The 23320-nt window shown below is 43.4% G+C and overlaps 1 protein-coding gene across 2 annotated transcripts in view; it reads right to left on the bottom strand.

Annotated features, from left to right (window-relative positions):
- SETBP1 (SET binding protein 1) overlaps window positions 1-23320 on the bottom strand; it is a 262168-nt gene that overhangs the window by 195687 nt on the left and 43161 nt on the right. For both annotated transcript variants that reach the window (XM_074813701.1, XM_074813702.1), the window contains exon 3: window positions 16069-16152. In XM_074813701.1, coding sequence (XP_074669802.1) covers window positions 16069-16152 — 84 coding nt within the window. The remainder of the gene's footprint in view (window positions 1-16068; window positions 16153-23320) is intronic.

Below are 23320 nucleotides of genomic sequence, written 5' to 3'. Positions count from 1 at the left end.
ACAAACACGCGATCAGAGGGAAGTACCTGCCCCAAGGAGCCCACAGATGGGCAGAAGCAGGGGAAGAGTTAGACTGGGAGATAAACAGTTTCATTCCACATCATGGGGCAGAGCTGGGTGTAGGGGGCAGATCTCAGCTTGGTGAAACTAAACCCTTCCTGCGATGACACAGAGCAGCCACGTGCCCATCTCTGTCCTGCCAGCAGCATCTGCCTGTGGAGGCAACCACCCATCTCGCTTCCCAGGCGAGGGAGGTCAAGCATGGAAGAGGTGAACGCATCCCCTGTCTGCGTCCCTTTCTGCTGGGTTGGATGCAATTAGCTGGAGTCATTATAGCTGCCTTCATGCCTTCGTTAGAGCCATCACCCGTCCCATGAAGCCCATCCTGTGGATGATGGGCACACTCCTCTCCATCAGGGTCTTACCAAGGCCAGCTGGCTCAATGGGAGCTCAGTAGAATAAAGACCAAATCCGACTTGAGCAGTAGCTTTAAGATTTTTATTTGTATTTTATTTGCAATTGTAGCCTTTTTCATCTCTCTTCCAATTTCTCCCCTTGTAGGCACCTATACTGTCCTAGCAGGGCCCACAAACTGAAAACTTTTCATCCCTCTGCATCTAGAAAGAAGTAAGATGTTTATTTTCTTCCTCTTTTCTCAGACTTAATGAAAGCTTCTAAACACAAATGGCCAGAGATTCACACCTCGCATCCAGAGTATATCTGAATTCACTAAAACTTCTTAGGTTTCCTGTCACCCGGCAAACATAAACAAAGCCCACAAACAACCACACCTCCCCTTGGAAACTATGAAAAAACACAAAGAGCTAAAACTGGCATTGAAGACCTTTGGCTGACAGGTTGAATAACAAACACACGCGTGTGCACACACACACACCTACCTTGCTTGCGAGTCAGTCTCTGTGCTGGAATGTGTAATACAAGCACAGCAGCTGCCTATACCACTAATCTAAGGAAAAGGTCAAAGAAAGGTATGTATCCAGCATTTGTTTTGAAATACTCTAAGTAGAATGTGGTGGGTTTTTCCCTTCTGTTGTCTTTCCCATACTTCTCCATGGCCCTTTCACATTCATGCCACCACGAGAAGCAAACAGATACTTACATAGTCCTTTGAACTGGGTTGGGGTTGGGGTTTTTTTTTTAAGCAATCGAGGAGGGAAGGTATGATTTGTTTTGGACTGGGAGTTGCTTAAATATTAAGCAGCGAAATCTAGTTGCAGCTGCTACTTGGGAATGATAGTGATGTGATCTTGAGTGAGAAGGAGATGAACCTTTTGATATTTTGAGGTGAAAAGCAACCTAACAGTGGAATCAGGTAGCAGGGTAAAAAATTAGAAGTCTTACAACTGCATTCAAGGAAAAAATCTACATTAGTGCTGTACAGGGCAATCCTCTCTACGGAGACTGCCTCACTTTTTGAGACAGCATTCATCAAAAACCAGGAGTACTCTCTAAAGGACACAACCCTCTAGCAATAATGCTAGAATGTGGCTTTTCCCTTGCTTAATTTCTTTGTGAAAGTGGAAGGAAAAGAGTAATCTTTATAATTCATGTATTGATAGCAAAATGTTTAACATCTCAACCCTGAGAAGAAAAGAGTAAATTCACAGGAATTACTCTGTGAATTTGCCTTAAAAGGATTCCTTTTCCACCCCTATTATTATTATTTTTTGGTGGTAGATTATTTTTCTAATAGGATTAACATTACCCTCTTGGCTTCTGTGTAAATGGGTGAGTTCACCTTGCCATAAGCTGTTTCAGCTGGAACAGAGAAAAGAGATTTTTCAAATCCTTGAAGTTTTTTAAAAAAAAGTCTCCTGATGGGTTATTCTTCCCATAAATAGAGACATTTATATTGGCATCCCTCATGACAGAAACATTCTCGATAAAGGCTGTCCCAGATCCAACCAGTTATACTTAAAGGAAAAGGTCTTGGAAGAACTTAATGGGCTACAAAGCTCTTGCCTTGTTATACAAAAAAAAAAAAAAAAAAAAAAAAAAAAGCACACTCGAGGCTCAGCACTGCCAAAATCTGTTCAGATGGGCTGTCTGGACCCCCCTCAGTCTCCCTTCATCATTGCTGCGTGACAGACCTGTCCCCCTTCTTTTCACTCCTGTCCTATTGTTGGGGGTGATGCCTTTTCGTGACCCAGCTCTACGAGAGAAAGGCTTCATTTCAGTGCTGAGAGAAATGTAGAAGAGTCCTTCAGGATGAAAGGTAAGATAAGAAAAACAACTTATTCCATCAAGCCGAAGAGCCGCTCTTCCAGGAGAGGCAGGCCATTTGCATGCCATTTGGGTTCACCAGCAGAGATGCCTCTATTCTTCTCCCATCCCTGCCTCGCGGTCCATCAGCGAACGCGGGGCTGAGGAGGAGAGGCTACATTACACTCCAAATGCATTACTGGTCCCCGCACATTGCTATAGGCCATCAGAATAAACCTGACAGTGCTTTGAAGTCTGTAACTGATTCCTAGGTAACTGCTTAGAGTTTCTCCCCTCCCCGTGCCCCAAACAGCTTTTCATTTGATGTTCTGGCACAGAGCTAATCTGAGAAAGGATCAGAAACTCGACGCTATTGACAGTAGTGACAGGAGTGTCTCAGTGTGACAGCTGATTGAGCCGGTCTCGCATTTCACTGACAAACTCAATTGCTCCAGTAAATCGAGTGAAAGTCAATACAGGCAGCTCCTCCTCAGGCCCTGGGTGCGTCCACCGTCCTCGAGCTCTCCTGGGGGCCCCTCATTGCTGCCTCCTCTTGTAGGACCCAGCTGAGAGCCCCATCCTTGTGTGTGATGGAGAAATGGACCCGCAGCTCATGTGGGCTTTGAGGGCAGCAATGCAGTGTTCACCCTGCTGATATAAAGCTTGGTTTATCTTACTTCTGCCCCTTCATCATTTTCCTGTTGTTTTGGGTTTTTTTTCAATAGGGACATCTGAAAAATCAAGTTTCACCCTAAATCCTCAGCCCAGGCTTATGCCATAACATCCAGGCTGTGCTGGAGGTGGAGTGCAGTGTCTGCATGGTCAGCTGACCCCAAGCAATGCCCATGTGGCAGTGTACGTTGGGAATAAGAAAAGGAAATACCAGTCTGCTGGCTTTCTTTGGTGTAAATCAGCAATAAAAGCCAGCTGCGAGGAGCAAAATCTTATAAAGCTAGAAGAGGTGGGAGAAGGGGTTCGAGCCCATTGCAGATGACAACCTTGTGTTGGTGGTGAGTAACCAGTCAATTAAGTCAGTGACTTAACAGGCTTCTTCCACACTTTAATTGTGAAGCAGGGGTGTCTGTGGCTCAGAGCAAGAAAACCACAAACAGACTAAGCACCAGGCAAGGGGAACCAGAATTTGCGCAGAAAACGGCGCAGGGAGATGGGCTACATGGTGAGGAACATATGCAGGCTACTGTTTGCAAATGGAAATCAAATAGGTTGCTATTACCAATAATGAAGTGTGAGGTTGGCGTGGTTTCTGTCTCTCAGATTTCAGCATGGTTTATTTTTATAGAGGCAGCTTCCTCGTGCAAAGTGTTGGCAAACAGGCTGCTGGCAGGGAGGTGGGGAGGGGGAAGCAGGGAGGACGGGGCTTCTTGGGAAGGGCACAGGAGCCTTTCCCACCTGCTGGGATGGAGCAGAGAGTGGTGGAGATGGAGCGCGAGGAGAGAAAAGTGAAACTTCATAGAGACAAATGGCTGAGCTATTAACCTTGTGGATGAGAAGAGTAAAGGAATATGCAGGAGCAGTGGGAGGAGAAAGTAAAATGGTGCTGAGCCGGTATCAGGTGCTGAGAGGGCAATGGTTAAAGACGACAAGCTGAAAGATAGAGCTGTGCAAACGAAATAACAGGCTCTGTGCTGTGTGAAGTCATATGAATGAGTAACTACAGACACGCCTATGTAAACATATTCCCCCGTCCCCAAATTCTTAGAGCATGTCAAGCTTTGCCTCCACTTACCGTACCCAGCAAACAGCTGAGGATACAAAAGCTACACTGTCCTGCCTGCCTTAAAAGAAATCAACTTAAACATTACAACACCTCCACCCCAGCATTACGCTCTGATGCCAGGATCAACACGTAGACAGGCTGCCCGCCCCGCTCCCACCACCGCTCCCTGGCAGCTCAACACCTCGGAGCCGAAGCATCCTGCAGGCTTCCCTCCCTCCCGGCTCTGCATGGACACGTGTGCTCCCCACCAAATGACCTCATCTGGACCGGATTGAGCCTTCCAAGTCAACATAAATACAGCACATTGGAACTGGCAGTGATTTTCAAAGGTTTAAGTTGGGTCCCTCTCAATTTTCACTCAGCACTTTATACATTTTGTCTGCTGCAAAATGGGAGCATTTTATATTCCCAGCTCCAATACATATTTTATGAACCTTCAGAAAAGCTGCCTCCTATGCAGTTAATATTTTGGTTCCAAAGTTAACTGGTTAAAACGCATATTAATATATTGGGCATGGAAAAAAAAAAAAAAAAAAAGAAGAAAAAAAAATGCAGGTGAGAAATGCTGGGGGAAGAAAAATAGCAGTAATGTTTGGAATGGCTCTGCAGCCAAGACAGCAAACCTGGTCTTTTTAATGGGACCACCCAGTGAGCAAGACCTTAAGCTCTTACTCACGTGTGTTATGTTCACTGCAGTGTAATTCAAAGTCCAGAGGGGAGTTAGAAAAAGTAATAGTGGGTTTAATAAGGGCTTAGCAGATGACAGAAAGTACTGGGTTCCCACCAAAGTTCATTCCCAAACTTGCCAGGAGAATATCATGTGATCTCAAGTCTGGTTCAGTAAACACAGGAGCAAAGAGATGGTGCTGCTGGAACAAGCTGTCACTGCCTAGACTTGCCAGAAGTCAACTGTTGTTCATCAGCTTCTCCTGAATATACTGTTGTGGGATTTTTCTGGAGGTGAGTAATATCACCTCCTCTAAACACATTCCTGACTTCCAAACCAGAAAAAAATCCCATTAAACCCAAAAATCTCTTCTGAAGGCTGCTTAACAGAATAGCAGTTGAGGTTGTGGTATTTTCTCCAAAAAATGGCCTATACAGGAAGTCTTCCTTATTTTAAAGTCATTATTAATTCAACACCAATCCTTTATGTGTTATGAATAGTTGAGTTGGGTTGGCTGAGTCAAGGCTAAGGTTCATTTCCAGGTCATAATTAAAAATATTGCCAGTGAGGAAACTGTATTTATGATGCTGTAAGTGCCAAGATAAGACTAACCAAGAAGTAATAAAGGAAAGAAAAGTTTAGAAAGCCACTTAAAATAGAAGAAGTGGATGGAGATAGAACAGATCACCCAATGATGGCAAAGCTGGGTTCTTAGATTACCACCCCTATGGCTTTCTCCAGTCTAGATGAAACACTCCTATCAGCAAAAGCCTATCGATAGATTTAGCAATGGCATCTCCAAGGACAGAACAATAGCCGTGTGCAGGATTGGCTGTATCAGTATCTCTTCTCTCTGGGATTACACTGTTTGTATTCTAATCTCTAGGAAAGAGGATGATTTGACGTATAACAGCAGAGGAGGGAGGAGGGGGACAAATGGGAGGGGGAGAAGACACCAAAATCTGGTGCCCAACATGAAACATTTAAGCCCTAAATTTCTGTGGGGATATGATTCTACCCTGCAGTGTTATTTTTTTTTGCCATGGAATTAAAAAGAAGGACTTTTCCTGGTGTCACTGCAGCCCACAGAGGATAAATCCAAATGACAGGGCTTAAGTTATGAATATGGGGAATTAGAGATGAGAAGTAAAGCAGCTTATAATGACTCTCCCATTTGCTCTTTGGAATACAAGCTTCAGTATTGATTTTGAAATGCCCTGTCTTCATCTTAGCAGCTTCTCAAAAATGAAGGTTGAGAGTTTCTTCGCCTTGCAGCCTCTTCAGCATGATTTGATAATGATAAAAAGAGAATATAAAAGCTTTGCAGGCTGTTACTCATCAGGAATCATTCCCTTGTTTTCCAAGTACAACCACTGACCTCTAGGGAGGATATTGAGAGAAATATTTCAATTGACTTCCTTGTGAAGATAGCTGCGGTTCAACTCAGAGCCTCTGTTCCTGACACAGTCAGTGAAGGGAGGTATGGATACCTCAAGAACACGTCAGTCAGTCAGTCATCTAAAGTCAAACCATAGGAGTGCCGTGCAAAAAGCCTACAATAGCTCTGACCTTGCAGCACCAGGAAACGCAGAGTCTGTGGAAAGTGGCTAACATGTCCTTGCCACCCTGTTTACACGGATACTCATTTAGCCTCAGGACACTTACCCAAGTCTTGTCCCATAACACTTATAGGCAACACAAGTATCCATATCCAAATGGAAAATTTGCACCACCTTATAATCCCATGCCTACAACCTCACAAGGTGAAAGACCAAGCAGCCCAAGGCGTATTGAGAAGGAATTGAGGTTGGGAAAGTTAATTTTATCTTTTCTGACCCCAGCTTCAGTAAGGTAATCACATTTCCCACTCAGTTGCAAACCATTTTGAGCTCTTTTTAAAGGGCTTGACATTAACTACCAAAATAGTCATGGTGAGAATCTTTGGTGAGACAAAACACAGGGTCTTATCCCTCACAGCTTTTCCCTACTTGCTTAGGCTCAATGTTGTGCAGGTGGAGTCTAACCCATTCCAACAATGGAGTGAAATAACTACTCTGTCAAATAACTCACATCCTTGAAGAGATAAGACTAAGAAGGAAAACTAAGGTGAAATAACTTGGCTAAGTTTGTAGAACAGATCAGCGTTGGAGAATGAGAGCCTATTTCCCAGCCGCCTACACCCATATTCAGCTGCTAGACTGAATCTGCTGCCCTCCAAAACCAAACTTCACTACCTGAGGAAGCACAGTGAGGTTTCCTGTGGCTTTTCATTTTCTTCTCCGCATTTTTTCTCAACAAAAGCCATTAATATTCAATCATTCCTGCACATAAGATGCAGTTGCTAAAATGGTTTTGCACTTAACAGCCTCCAGTTGTAGACTGAATTGATGACACTTAAAATGTGCCCATGAGCCATAGCAGAATGATCCCATTACAGCAGTGCCTTAGTAATGTTGTGTTAGTTAAGGATATGTTGTCTGGTTTTGAGGGTTTATAACCCAGCTGTGAATATATTCTCCAGGCTCGAACCAGTTGCAGAGGGGATTTAGTCCTGCAGCGAATCATATGGCTTTTTTCTTTTCTTTTTCTCCTACTTTAGATCAGATTTTTGTCTGTTTCTTTTTAAGATACAACATAAAAAAAGAATAAAACATCCCTCTGTCGGGATGCTAGTAGGAGCCATGCTATATTTCAAGCCAGTATTAACCTACCTCAGGCAAGGCCTACACCACACTAATATCCAAGTACTCCCCAGTCTTTAACATGAAGGATATCCATGCTGCTTTCACTGCTTTATAAAGAGAGCTGAGGTCCTGCGGGAATTAAATCACATGTCTGGTTGTGTAGGAAACCTGTGGCAGACTGAGGGACTGAATCAGCATCTCTGAATGGTGAGCTGACTCCACAGACACTGAACCACTTCTTCTTCCACCTGCTATAAAGACTTTCAAACTATAGCTTGAATGATTTCTCCCCTGCACAAGGGATTTTTTTTCTTCTACAAAGAAGTTTTATTTGACAAAGCTTTCTGAGTGGTTTCCAGGAGGTAATGTTTTAAAAACCGATTTTGACCTATAAAAGGAAACTTTAAACCCAAGGTACACACGTATCTTAGCCTACTACTGTCTCTCACCAAACCAGACTCGTATGCACGAACTCGTATGCAAGAAGCTCACAACATCACGTAGACAAAGAGTAAAAGGATATAAGGAACAAAAGACTGTTTAGATGGAGTAACACAAAAATGTTCGTATCAGTATGGTCAACCCAACAGCAGAACAGGCTCCCATGAGAAAATCAGGAAGGGTCATTGCCTGAGCTGCTGGGAAATTGAACTGAATACTTCTTTCATGAATAATCAATGACATGACTGAATATTTGCTGAATGCAGAACTACCCTATTGGGTACAATTCCAGAGAGATGACCTTCTGATTTAGGACCTGAATTTCATCTTGTCTTGACATTGACTTGGGTACAATGTGAATAAAAGGAGGGTGCAAACTGCCACCATTCTGCTTGGGTAGCATTTTGCACCCGTGCCGAGAGGCGTGAAGTGCTCCACAAAGTTGCAAGCACAACACTCCAACCAACGAGCGGATCCTTCTCTCCATCTGCCACCCTCCACAAAGCCTTTGCACTTTCCTTGCACCTCTCAGCTCTCACCAGCTCTGAGCAGGCCGTTCAGTTTGCATGAACCTCTGAGTAGATGGGATCTGGATTCACGTGGCATCTGTCATCTAAAAGGTGGCTGATTGATACTGACCCTGCCATGGTGTCTTCACACACTGGCATCTGCTAAGAGGAAATGGGAACAAGACAGAGTGGGAAAGGCAGCAGATGCAGCAAGAATGCCAGAGAGCAATGGGGAAAGATGGTCCTTACTATATCATAATCAAATGGACAAGTCCAAATCTTCACCTATGCCTTTTCTTCATTCATCTGCATGTTGTGCCTGCCCTGGTTGAGTTTCCTCACGGCAGGTAAGCTGCTAACGCGGAGGACATGGGACTGCTTGGAGCAGCTCCCCAGTGCAGCTTCTCTCTTCTGACTCTTTCCCTCTGTGTCCGTGTAGAGAGACCAGTGAAAACAACAAAATAGTTATTAATGCTCCCTGGGATTGCAGAGCCTGAAATGACATGAGACAGCATTTTCTTTGGCTGCTTTAGTTCTCTTTTAGCACGCTGCTGCGTGTTTGCCTTTGAGGAGTATAAATGACCCTTTCAAATTCAGGATTTGAGGCTGACGATGACAATTGATAACACTAATTTTTTCATGTGTGAAGCACTTTTCATTCAGAGGGCTCTCAAATTGCTTTTCAAAACTGTACAGCTTCCCTTCATCCACCACCAAAATGAACCTACCTCCAAGGTGGAACAAAGGACCCATCAATGCAAGGTGGCAGTACACAGCAATTTAGGGCAGGAAATGAAGAATGATGTGTCCCACTGAAGGTGGTGGGTCAAGTCAAGTTGGGAGAATATTCTGAATGAGATCCTGGACAAAATATCATCACCAGGACTTGTATGCTCCAACTCAGGAGGGAAAGTGCCATGGGATCATCACTCACTAAAAAAGGTCAGAGCCCTAAGTTTTACATCTTGCACAGGGGCAGGGCACTGTGCTAAAGCATGCATTCAGAACTGCCTCAAAAGCAAAAAAAAAAAAAAAGGCAATTTGCTGACTGCTATTTCTGACGCCTTTCCTGCAAGAAAAGGGCACTATGAGTTTTTTGGTCCCCCCCTTCCTGTAGAAAGGAAAGGCTCTATTGAACTTCAGTCTACACTGTGCTATGCTTTACAGGAAGCCCAACCCATTTTGAAATTAATATGAACTGTAAGAGGAGACCACAAGGTGGGAAACTCTTCAAGTGAGTACAAGACTGGTGGGAAACTCTTCAAGTGAGTACAAGACTATTCATAAAATGAGTGAGAAAAGGAAATAAGTGATTATAAAACATCATTAGAAATGTCAGCTTACCAATGGCATTGTATGAAGGGAGGTGTAACCCACTGCAACACAAGCCTATTACAGCTGAACATGCAAAGGACACTCATAACCTCAACCTCTTTTGTTCAGATGCTTACATTAGGAAGTTTCTTTCATAACATCATCCCTCCAAAACTTACAAAAATCCAAAGAATGGGGGCTTACCCGCTCAACTTCCATTTCACAACTGTTTCAACTCCACACAACAGATGAATGAAATCAAAAAGTTTTCCCAGCCACTAGGAACAAGATGCTTAGCACTAGATTCAGCAATTACCAAAGTTCAACTGCTGTATAAAATTGGGAGGTCCAGAGAAAATGCAGATGGTGAGTCTCTCATTCAAACATCTCTTGTCCCCAGTCAGATCCCATTGAGACAAAGATATTTCCAAATATTTTAAAAAAGTTTTCTGAGATTAAGCCTTCTGCAGCATTTTGGTTCATGAAATGGAACTGTCTTCCCCTTACAACACCACCAGCAGCATGAAAATTGTGGTGGGTGAATGGAAAAGCAAAGGTGCTCACCTTGCTGAGACCAACACTCATATCGGGGGGAGGGAAACACTCTGATATGGCAGCAAGAGTAAGGTGCAGAAGTATTATATGAGTGAGTATTTCGGAGAGTAAAAGATTAATTGGTGGGATGAATATAATGGCAGAGCTACACGGTTTGCTTTTAATAGGTATCAGTGGCAAAAGAAATATGTTTATCAGTGGTGCTATATGTAACACTTCCCTGAGATCTCAACGGACTGGATGATCTAGGAGAGATTCCTGTAGTCCCGTGTTCCTTGTATGATCACACAGGCTTCTTTGCTCAAAGAACAAAATATTTTTAAGGGTGCTTTACTGCCCAGACACCTCAGACATTTAACATTCTCTCTCTTTGTATTTTAGTTCTTGCTTTAGCTTGTTATAACCTGTGCAGAATCCAGTGATTTTTCAAGCACAGATTCAAACTCTGCCATAAACTCAGAGCAGGAGACGGTGGACAGCATACCTTCACTCCCCCAATTCTCTCCTCCTGCTTTCTTCCACCCACGTATTTTCAAGTTAGCCAATGCTTTAATTTATTTTTATTACTCTTATCTCTTTTAGTGGAGAGAAACACTAACTGGGGGGGGGGGTGTGAACCAGACTCGCTCAGATGGAGTGTGGGAGCCTTTGCACTCCCTCATTTTGTGCTTCAGTGCATTTCTTGCTGACAAGTGCCAGCACAGCTAAGGCAGATTCTCTGAAACCTGGTCTCAGCCCTCTGCTACATCCTCAACAGATATTACAGCGTTGGCTGCCAAAGGAACTTAGCTCCAACACAGTTCAGGCCAGGCCAGTTAGCTATTTAAAGAGGTGGGCTTATTTATATACTTTTTACCCTCCTTCCCTCCCCTCCAACCTCCCCCCCTGTTTTTTGGTGGTTTTTTTTTTTTTTTTTTTTTTTTTTAAGACGGGAAATTACCAGTAGCCCTGAGCATGTAAAATTTGACAGTGGTTTACCAGATAATTTGTATGGGTCCCTTTGTCTTTGCTAGTACTTTTATTCTTCAATAAATTCCTTCAACCATTAAACAACATTACTCCCACAACAACTTTGGCAGAGATCAAAAGAATGTGGCAGGTTTGCTCCAAGTTTCTACGGCTACCCTCCAGGTATCGAAGAGCTAGATGGAGAAAAAAGATGTTTTTCTTTCCTTTGCTCTTTTCTGAAGGGTTTTGTCCTGGATTTCCATACAGTCAATGAAAACATTTTAAAAAGTAATTAAGGTTGATTTTGTGAGGTGGGGGGACTGGGGGGTTTCGTTTCAATCCAATACTTAAGTCATTGTGCTTTTGCTGAAATAATGATGACATCCATTGATAGCACTGACTCACCTTCTTAAAAAGAACCTGTACTGCTAGGAAAAGCAGAATAATTATGAATTAAACTACTGTCTACTCTCAACAGATCTCTGGTGATACAAGTGGTAAAGAGATATATTTTGAGATATATATATACACATATATATAAAACCCTCTCTATCTATATATACAGGCATGCAAGCCCCAGTCCAGTGACCTGGAGAGAGAAGCTGGGCTCCTCACAACTTTGTGCATGAGGTGAACAGTGCTGCACGCCTCACCTCAACAGCACAGTGTTTTTTCCAGGAATCCTCAAAACAGGTGGTTCGTTTGGGTTCTACTTGCTACAGCTGGAGTCCTAGAGATCTAATCTCATCTGCAGTCTCGTCAGCTGTTGAAACCTGCTACAACCACTAGAATAGACCTTAAAATCTTAGCCTTGCAAGGACTGCATGTGCATTAGGCTATACTGGGAGCTACCTAAGTTTGAAAAAGAAAATCAAGCGGACAAATAAAAAAGCATCAGAGAAATTATTTCACCCCCAACACTGAATTCAACCTTTGGAAAGAGGCAAACTCTCAGGAGGCTTCAGGGTAAAGGAGGACACTCAGATGAGGCCAAAGAAGCCCACAGGGGAAGCTGCCTATTTCATTTCTGGAACGTGGACCATGTGCATCTATTTTTAATTTTGAACCGAGTTCCTCTGCCTCCTGCCAGAAGTCCTAAGCCCTGTGCCGGTGCAATGAAAGCAGTGGCCCAGCCATCCCCTAATAGCTATTACTTCTTAATAAAGAGCAGCACTTAGTCAACGGATGAGGTTACTGTCGGAGGGGTCATGATTAATAATGATTAATCTGATCCTTGCCAACATGAGCTGGATCCACCATTCACTAAATAATTACTCTGCAGCATGGATACCGTTTCTAGAGGAGGCATACATTTGTCATATTAAAACCAAAAACAAACACATGGAAGGACAGGAGGATCTGACTTCTCAGCAAAACTTGAGCTCACATGAGCCACCAGAAAAGTTAAGCAAAGAGAAAAAAAAAAAAAATTAAAGGATAAGAGCAGTTAAACATTGATGAGTCGCCTACCTTTTGGGAGAAGCAATGGAAAACAAATATAACTAAACCCTGAGAAGTCAGAGCTGCATGTGCAGAGATATGGAGTGCTCTGCTACTTCTGGTTCTCAACTCGATGCATACCTCTAATATGCACATTATTTGTCCACCCACACACTTTTCCCTGGTTTTTAATGACATTTTGCTTTCCTCAGAAAGTACGCAAATGAAATCACTCCCCAGGAACCATCTTTCTTGCTTTATGTTAATATACTACTTAGCACAAGGAAATCCTATTCCAGGATTGTCATTCTTATGCAACAACGCTCCTCAAATAATAAGAACCAGTATAATAATTTATGGGGAGGCATAAATTACTGGGAAACTAATAACCACTCTGAAGAACATGTATGAACCTTAGAATTACAGTGGGATGTTTGTGGTGCAGAGACTTGGTTCTGGGCCTTGGAGCACAGATGAATTTCACTCCCACAAAGCACACAAACAACTGGCAATGGTGCCACTGGGCAGTCAAGGACACGGGGGTTTTGGTGCCAAAAGGTGGCCTTATTTTGGGACTCCTTTCAGTCATCCTGATTCACCGACCCCAAGCTTTATCAAGACCATCCATGGAGGATGGGACTCTAATTCTTCAGTGCACTCAGCTGTATTCCCTTTGAGGTTTTCAAAGTTTTTGTGGGATTTATATTGCACTTCTTAGCAATAGGGAGAAGATCTCATCTTGTAGGGTTTGATTAGGACTGGGAGGCTACACAACATAGACCACCAGTCCCTCTCCTGCTCTGGTGCAAATCAAACATGAAGGTTGGGTTCCTTGTGACTGTTGTGAAATCCCATCCCCGTGGGAGCTCGTTTGCACTTCCGCCCTTGACAGTGATGGAGCCAGGATTTACACACTAGTGACTTGCACCATAGAAAATACCATGCAGATAGGTGCCTTTGGACGCCAGACCCAGGGAAGCAGATCTCAGGTCAAGGAGGTTACGGTGCCATCTCTTCTAGAGGCATACTGGAGAAATGCCAGTAAATTAAATCCTCAGCAATGGCGTCCTGACTTGGTTCATCTGGGGATTTTCACCGGTGGAGCTGAGTGTCTACAACTTTATGCAAGTTTCCAAATTGACTTGAAAGAATTAAAAAAGTTAAAATCTTTTCAAAGCATCACCTTTCACAAAAATTCAGCCAAAACCTAGCTGGTTAGTCCCAAACCTTTAAATAGTTAATGGTACAAAAGCCACATACCTATTTATGCGTACATTCATGAAAATGAAAACTAAGTTGCATTTTCACACAACTTTACAGAGGCATTACAGGAAAACAAGTCCAAAAAAAAAAAAAGAAAGGAAAAGCCTCCAACAATAATGAAGGTAAATCTTTAAAATCTGAGACAGGGCAAGGAAGTAGGGGGTAAAGTTCTGCAAACAGAACTAAATCCAGTGCAGTGTTTTTCCCCTTCACAAAGTGAAACAAGCTGTTTCTAAAATAATGCTTCCTTGGTTTTCTGGCAATTAGTGTCCTGAAGGATTAGCCTACAATCGTCAGCAAGTGTTTGCCTTTCCCAGCCGATGTCACCATAGAAGTCTGTATTTATCTACAAGGCCCAGGGGATAATTTATAAGCTGAGCTGAAGTCCTGCATTCACAGACAAATGTTCCACACTGCCACCCACCCTCCTGTACTAGTTTCCTCCCCATCCACCTCCTGTCCCCTGAAATACTGACAGGACCCTGCCAGGGGCACGATGAATGAGCTTTACAGCCTCTGGAGCAAGCACTTGCCCAATAGTTTATGCAGCACAAAAGAGTTACTGAGATAGTCAACACACCACTAGACATGAAAAATCAGATTTCAGAAAGTAATCAGATGCAAAGAATAAGTCATCACTGTCCCAGAAAACATAAAAGAGAATGGGATCTTTTTCCCCTCCAAAAACTATTGCCTACTCTATAATTAAAGTATTGTCATCAATGAGTTTTAGGTCCAACACTCAGGGTTTGTTAGAGATAGTGTTTTGTAAAACTGCTCTGCAATCAAGATGTTCCCATTTCATTTTTAATCTCTACTACAAGTGGTCTGACACTGCTCTAGTCCTGTTGTAAATCAAGAGTGATTCAAGCAGAGTACATCAAAATACAAAAGACTAAAATTTGTAAAAGTGTATCATTTCTAATTTAATTTTCTCCTGATGTGTTAAAACCTCAACATGAGAAAATTAAACTTGTATTTGAGAGAATGGGAAGCTATTCTTTGAAGAAAAGTAATACGAATCCTTGTCTCGATGGTGAACTGATAGTATAGCTCATGACAATGAATTTGTTATTTTGAAAATACTAATTAAAGAAAAAAAACAACATCAATGAAAGACTCAATCCTACAACACATTTATAAATGTGACCAATGTTCCTCACAACAGAGCCCACCACAGGATAGATAGATCTGTTCTCAGATCTTCTCAGACATTAACAAAACACAGAGATAGTGTTATTAATTAGGGTTGATGAACATGCATGTTGGAAATGAAAACATTTTTCCTCCTGAGGATTCACCTCTTTTCCCATCAGTAAAATATCAGGAGTTCCTTGTGTTTTGGTGTTTTGTGGACACTGTTTGAATCTGCTTCAGGTCTATACCTGGTTACAGACTGTTCACAAGCTACATTAGAGAGCAAAGTTACTGGATATTTGAGATTAACTGCTTCACTCTACCACATTTCATACTGGATGACCCATTATTTATAAAGTGTTTCTGCTCAAATCAAATTTTGCTTCATCTTTGGAAAGAATGATCTCTGGATTCAAACTTCTCTTTAGTTACAAAGCCAGAAGGGCATAATAACTGAAAATTTTGACAGGGACAAACTTGGCTGGTCTAAATAAATGCAAAATGTAGGAGGTAGGAAGAGACCACCAGCTGGCTGTCGTTCAGAGCGCAGTCCAGCTCTCTTGCAATTACTGAACCCTACAAGTGGTCCCACTGATGTCAATTTGACCAGATTTAGAATAAGGGGCCACTCATTCTGAGTAATGAATATTGAAACCTGGCCATCGGGTTGTGAACAAGTTTTTACATGTCTGTCATGAGGAACCTCAACAAAGAATGTTCTTGTGATGGTGTCACTTCAGAACAAAAGCATGCCACGAATGGCACGTTTCTCTGTAACTATCGCCCATCCAGGCAGCTACAGTATGAGACCAAAGGTTGCATGCATTTAGCCAGCAAGGAAGTGCAATATTCTTTAAGAAAGGCATTGCCTGGAGTTGATTTTTATAAAGAAACAGAATTCATTAATAAACAAACCAGATGGGAGTAAGTCAGGCTAGGGCATTAACAGCTCCTAGCGCAATGAATCCTTGATCTTGGTTGGGGGTTTTTCTACAAATAACAAATACAAAAACACTAATGTTGTATCATTGTCAGCCATGCCAAGGATTGTTTGTGTCCAGGAACCCAGACATACAACAGCACAGTTCAAATCAACCAGGTGTTAACACATTATTTTATTCCCATCAGTTAAGGTACGTATTGACTGACCTGATCTGAGTCTTTCACTTGAGCGTTTTTCCCTTTTCTGCAACCACAACTCATGAGCAGTTTTGCATCTCCAATGACTTTTCCCTATAAAAGATAAGGCAAGAAAAACATCAGCACAATCTGAACCACTGAAGACCAAGAGGCTTATATTTATGACCAGAAGCAGGGGAAGAAAAGGCATTAGGGGAGCCTGTGGATTCATCCTGCATTGCTGTGAGTTACCCTTCCACAGAGCAGTAGCTCCCAAGCTGCCAAGGAGACTTCCCCAAGGGCCAATATCACACCATTAGGCATGTCACACAGACAGAAGGAAAGCGAGGTGTGCAGAAAACCAGTGGGCAAACCAAGCTGAAAAGGAACAGATTATTTTATCCTAGTGTTTTCATACACATATATGAACAGGATCGTGCTCAGAATACAGTTACCAAACTGGACTGACTTGCAGAAAAGTTCATACACCAGTATTTCTGTTCACCCTTATCAAGTTAGCGCTTACTTGCTTCTAGTTTATTTGGTGAAATGAAGTTTACAGGTGTGACTTGCCCTCATTAGGACAACTGGTCCATATAACCACAGGCAAGTCCTTGCCAGGAATCCAACAGCCCACCCTCATCCCACACTGCTGGTGCAGACAGTGCAACGTCAATAACATGCTGGGCCAACAGAGATTTACAGAGGAACAGGGTCCCCTCACCATCCTTTTGCCTATAACCAACAGTTTGGGAAATAAGCTGAGCTCAAACACCTTCTTTTCATTGACAACCCATCAGACTGAATAAGCGTGATCCGAGCAGCAAGGTTCCTCACATTACCATGTTTTTTTTCTGAGGATTATTTGAGCCACTTTAGCTCTTCACCAAAGTGTTTTTGGAGCTTATCAGACCAGACGTCTTGATAAATCACCGTGGCAGAAAGGGGCTGGGATTCCAGGTTTGGTCTAAATGCTCCTTGAGCTCAACAGTAACACAGCTAATTGAGTCCCCACAAACTCATCGCAATTACTTGCTTTCACATAGACACACTCACAAAGACATTGTCTTTTTTTCAGACTTTTGCTGGCCACAGCTGAAAAATAAACATTCTCAGCATCTGCTGGACAACAAAGAGAGAACCTGCTCGTGTGTAGCCATGAAGAGTCACGAGACTTCAGCTGGATGAATTTATATGGAAAAGGAGACCTCAACATTAAAGCAGTTAATGAGTTTAGCCAAGTGGAAGTGCTCTGCCCTAAATGATGAAGAAGGGAAAGTGCACGATTAAAAGGAATTGCAGCCATTGCTCAATGTCAGGGCACAGCAGAGAGATGACCCTCAGTGGCAGGAATTACAAACAGGCAGATAAACTTCTGGTCACCTCAGGAGAGCCTGCAACCTGCCAGGTGTGGTGAGATCTCTTACTTGGTGACCCTAGCATCTCACAAGTCCCAGCAAGGTCAGATAATGTGCAAAAATTATCTTTTCTCCTCTTTCCAAAAGAGATGCTGAAAAAAAAAAAAAAAAAAGACACTGAAAAGGTTGTACCTACAGTTGATGCCTAACCCAAATGCCCAGTGTTTGCAACCTGTCAAACTTCGAGGTTTTCAGGGGACTACTTCCAACTGGCATCCTCTGCCTGTGACTCCCATCTATCAAAGTTATTTTACTCTTGCCCTACAGTCCTTCACAATTAGTCTGTAATCTCTTAAATTTGAATACCATTCCCCAGAAAGAAGTGATTAGACTAAAATTTAAAGCAATTGTATTAAATTATCATGTTAGAGATAGGAAAGTGAGGCACAGGGAGAGACTTGTCTGTCTAACCAAAGGAGACTTTCTAGACACCCCACAGTATATGAAACAAGTTAGAGATACAAAAGGACCTAAGGCAGACCCAAACATTTCATAAAAGGCAGCTGATGGACAGACAGGATACCTTAGGGTGCCTATAGCAGCAACATACACCTGTGTTTAGGAAACTGGATCCATACATGACTTGCTGATGATCAACTTCTCCCAGTATCCACTGCAAAATCATTATGTTGAAAAAAATACCCAGCCCTTTTGACACCACAAACCAAGGACAATCTCCCGAATTTAGACCTTTCTCTGGCTTCCAGGATATACTGTCACACAACCTGAGCTCATGGCAAACCATGGTCATGTTCTCCTGTCCAGCTGGAACTATCACCAGCTTTATTTAACAGAGAAAAATTGCAAGAAGTTGCCCATAATCACCTGGAAAATCAAGAGCAGGGGCAGAATATGAACCCAAAACTTGAAAGGTTTTTCTTTTTCCCTGACAGTACAAGAATTCAGGGGCTCTTCCATTTGCTAAAAAAGCAAATGAAAGCAATGCACTGGATGAATAATCCCATCTCCTTTTCCAACTGCAGATGCAGCTCTCCTAATGCGCATTGCCTGAATTAGCTCCTACCTCCACCTCTTTTTAGGAAAGCTTATTATGAACAGATGCTTAATTTGGGGATAGGTGTCTAACATTAGGCAGCTAAGTTGAAAGGCAAAAAAAAAAAAAAAAGCATATGGACAACATTTGCAGCCAGTCGCAACTCTGTTCAGGAGCAGATGGAGGCCTTGTCATTCAGGGGTTTCCTCGCATACACCAAGCAGTTCAGTGGGGATAGGGAAAGGGGCTTCTGTTTGGATGCTTCTGTCTGGAGCCAGATTAGAAGAAAGCACGCTTTTCCGCAGCACACGCCTTGTGTTACATTAAACATGCATATGCAACTTCAGCTTTTATTCAGTGATCTGAAACAGAGCCCTCCAGGGTGCTAAGGGTCAGTGGGTTTTTGTTTGTTTATCTGTATGTTATTTTACAGTTTCTAGTGCCCAAGGAGTTTGTTAAGAAATTAAAACACCTCGCTGGGGCTATCTTGCTCTGATTGTTGCCTCCTAATATATCCCTCCCTCCTTTGTCCAAGCAGCATCTGATGCTTACAGGGGAGGGAGAGAACACTGGAAAGAGGAGCCTCATCTCACTGGGCACTACAGATGTTTGGTCTTAATTTATGAAGTATCATTTCCATGTTTCGTGGCCTTTTAGTAACAGGATGGGGGAGAAGCACAGTGATCTTGAAAGCTCACAGATACACTGCTACTCAATGATCCTGTGCTGCCTGCTCCTGATGCAACGCTCCGGTTTAGAAGCAGGTAGGCGCAATGATTTCCAATGGAGAAGCTCATTTTGCCTTCTACTGGCTCCCATCCATCGTCAGACATCCTCCTTCCCAAGGCAAAGAGCAAGAAGGCTTCTCGGTGAGCACTAAGACAAAACACGTATGTCCCACTGTCCCACCTCTTAGAGGGAGTCTCACTGGACTCACCCTCCTCCTTGCACCATGGGCTCCGGCAGTTGGCCAAAGTTTGCAGAAAAAGAAGGAAAATAATAATAGTAACAGGCTTAATTATCTCAGCTGCACGAGTGACAGGAGCTGATCAGTTGCCAGTTTTAACAGGCTGTGGTCGAGAAACACCAAACCGTGTCACCCAGAAGTCAAATGAGGCTAGTCACAATTCACTTCACGCCAGCGGCTCTGGGGGGAGGCGCAGAGGGACACACAAATCGCTGCTGCTGGGACAGCCCTGGAGGCTGCAGCGAGCCCCGGCACTGCTGCGTTGTCCAGAGCGGTCCCGCACGGAGCTGCCAGCCCCGTTTAAAGGAGTCAGACATGACGCACATGGCACCAGTGGGCCTCCATGGAGCTGCCAGGCTCTGTGCTCCAGAGGAGCTGGCTGGGATTAACCGGGGGATCCCGTCTTCCTCCTGCTCTCCCAAGTCTGTGGCCGGAAAGATCAGCGCAAGTGGTGGGTTCAGCTTAGCAACACCATGCCATGCACCTTGCAGCTGCTGGCAGGTCCAGCTGGGCTCTGACCTGCTCAGTTCCCATCAGTCTTTCTTGGTTTTGAGCAACGGCCATAGAAAATACTGGCAGTAGCCTCACCCCCAAGGAGCTGGCACAACCCATCTCCATTTGGCCCCTGGAAGGTCTCACTGGCCAAACCTGGCCCTGGCTTTCAGCTGTTCATGCTCTCTCCATCTCTCCTGCGTTGCAATACCCTCAAAATTTCCCCCACCAGACAGAGGAAAATGTGAGGCGCAGAAAGCATAACTGAGCCTTGGCCCATGGCAAGCTGGGGAACAGCACACCTTCCAGCATGGCCTTTCCAAGGCTTTTATCAGCATTTCAGCTGCTGAATCAGCCTGGCTCTTCATGGAGAAGTACTTTTCTAAAAGAGCTTTGTGAAGCTGAGCTGAGCAGCGCTTCACAGCCTCTTCCCTTTTTTTCCTCCCCTGTCTTACGCCACTAAAATAGCTCTCCAGCATGATACCCACATAAACACGCTGATCGTGCCTGCTCAGGAATGACAAGCGTGTAGGGAGGCGAAGACGTCCTTCTCTGACTCCTTCTCTGACTCCTTCTCCATCCATCAAAATATTCCAACATTTCCAGGATGGGAGACCACATTTGCAGCCACCTCCCCTGAGATCCTGCACCAGGCAGGCTGTGCAATTCAGTCTGCTCTCCTGCCACTGAGCTTAATGGTTATTTTTAAATAAAATCATTACTTTTTTTCACTATGGGCTACTTAGTAAAAAGCCAAGAGGAACATGGTGTTTTCATTATTTATTTTTTATTGTAGGGCCATAGTTCAGTTTTTCACCAAGAAGAAAACATGCATATAGCACTGCAACAGCGAACCCTAAAAAATCCCCATGGGTGCATAAATGACGTTGGGAAGAGCAACATATTCAGTGTTTATGCTTTTTATATCGTTCTGTCAGGATAATCCACACGTCTGGAAGAACTGGTGCCCAAGTGCCTACAGTGGGAGAGGAGAAGGGGGGAAATGAAGGGAAACAAGAACTGAATCCAAGGTGGAGGCAAGCGGCAGTACAACAGACAGCTGGTGTTTGGGTGGTGGTAAATCACCCTGAAATGAGCCTCTTCCCTCAGCTCAATGAGGCCTAAACAACAAAGGAAGGCACAGCTTGCAGCCGGACAGCCTGCTAGCCAACCACAGACACACATGACAGCTTCATTCAGGAGCCCGGAGTCAATACAAAAGCTTCGAAATCAATCCGACATCCTGCGACCTCAAACAATGCACCAAATCTTCTCAGAATTGGAGCCCCAAATGAGGGGGAGCAGCATTCAAGGGAGATCAAACCACAGGGCTGGCATTGAAAGAGACTAAAAAGGAGAAGAATGTTCCCAGTTTATTAATGGCGAGGTCTGGCCGGCTGCATCCCAGCCGCCATAGGTTACGTTCATTAAAGGGCAGCGCTTTGCACGTATTATGCAGAGCGCCCGGAGAGTATGTGTGTGTGCATGTGTGCACAAGCATGCCCCTCACTTGCTAGAGATCAGGATGTGTCTTTCTGCTTAGAACTGTTGTCTCCATCAGAAATTCCTCCTGTGTGAACCGCAAACGGGGTTTTTTCCCACTTGAGCGACTGTATGGGCACAGACGCGCGCACGCCCTTGCACATACGCACGCTCTCTCTCATCCCTGAGCCTGAAAAGCATAAAGGAACTCAGACAGGCTCTTTCCAAGGAAAGAAAAAAAAAAGCCCAACATTTCAAATCCCCCTTCCCTCCTGGCTATACTTTCAGCTCGCACACACACACAAAATCTACTACAAAAGGCTGAAGCATTATGCGATTGCCACTGCTGCTGATGAAGTTGATTGCTCCATAAACCCTTGCCCGCTCCTACATGCCATAAAGGACCAGGTCCCACAGCACAACAACCCACAAAGAGGAGAAAAAGAAAAAGAAGTGCTTCAGTCCCAGGAGTTGCCCCCTCTGGGTAGGATTGCCCCCTCTGGGGTAGTTTCACCTGCAGCATCTGTCTTGTAGCACTGCACACAAATGGCACTCTTCCCCCTATAGCAACAAAAAGGCCAAACAAATCCTTTTTATCAGCTTCCCTTTGAAGGCAGGTGGAGAAGTAGAATATAGACACAAACACACACAAAAAGATAAATACCATTTGCAAAAGTACTGTTTGGATTTGCCTCTCCTGATTATCTTCTTTTCAGCTGTCATATGTTTGGAAGAGTCAGACCTTGCAAGTTTTCTCCTCAGCTGCACAGTCCAAGACAGAGCGCTCGCTAGAGGAGGTCAGACTTGAAAAACGCTTCTTTTTTGTGCTGAAATGGGAGTAGATGAAGAGAAATGGCTGAATTTTTCAAAGTCATCTACGGATTTTGATGCACATTTCCCAAGTGTTTTCACTGAAGATGGGTCAAAGTCCAATAACCTTTGCTTTTAAAGTGTCACACTGCTCTTATGTTCAGAAAAGATATGGTTGTGGGAGCTAGTAACATGTCTCAAATTTGGAGAAACTTACGTGCATAGAAGCTGAAAACAAAAAATCTTCCTTAGGATGCAGCAATTCCAACTCATTTTATTCTCAAAAGTTGAGGAAATTAGCATTAAGCCTCCACAAAAAAAAACTTTATGCTTTACTCACCCTTTACTTCACTAGTCTACACTACTCTTGCCACAGCTCTTGAGTCCTTAGAAACCATGAGCATGATCCTTATCTCCTCAGCTGAGAAGACAACTCTATTTTTATGTTGTGATAATGTTACACAGATGCCAGAGGGCAACTGGACAAAGACAGGTATAGTAGACTCAACAAGCTTTTTCTGCGTCACAAGGTAGGATGGAAGATCAACTCTACATGCGAGACAAGATGAGGTGATATTTCGAACCCCAGGCAAGAAGACTGGAGAAGTCCCCGCCTCGTTTATCAATGGTAAGACAAAAAGCCTCTCAATTAGCATTCATAGAAAGAGAAAAACTGCAGCCAGGCTGGGCGAGTGCCCAAAGATGTGGTACACGAGTGGTAGGAAATGATGGAGGGCTGCAACAATTCCTAGCACTGCAGATAAAACAGAGTCTGCGAGGGTCAGATGGAAAGATTCAAGGGTAAGTTTGCTGGGAGAATAATAAGGTTGAAATCTTTAATTTTAAAATACATTTTTCTTTGCACTGAAATAGCACTTTTTGTTTCAGATATCTAGTGAGTCCAAATGTACGTTTTTCAAACTCAGGAAAACTGAGCTCTTCTTTAGATGAGCTGCTTTTTTTTTTTTTTATTTTTTGCGTGCTTCCCTGCTTTAAACTCTGCTATTTGAATAATTTAACAATCTATCTTAAATATTTCACCAATAAATCACAGGCTTGTGTTTCTATTTCATGTTAAAACTAATCAGTGGAGGAATGCCTCAGCTGGAAGTTAAAATT

This window comes from Strix aluco, chromosome Z (genome assembly GCF_031877795.1).
Source record: "Strix aluco isolate bStrAlu1 chromosome Z, bStrAlu1.hap1, whole genome shotgun sequence".
In the NCBI taxonomy this organism is placed as follows: domain Eukaryota; kingdom Metazoa; phylum Chordata; class Aves; order Strigiformes; family Strigidae; genus Strix; species Strix aluco.
This window is presented reverse-complemented; position numbering and strand designations above follow the sequence as displayed.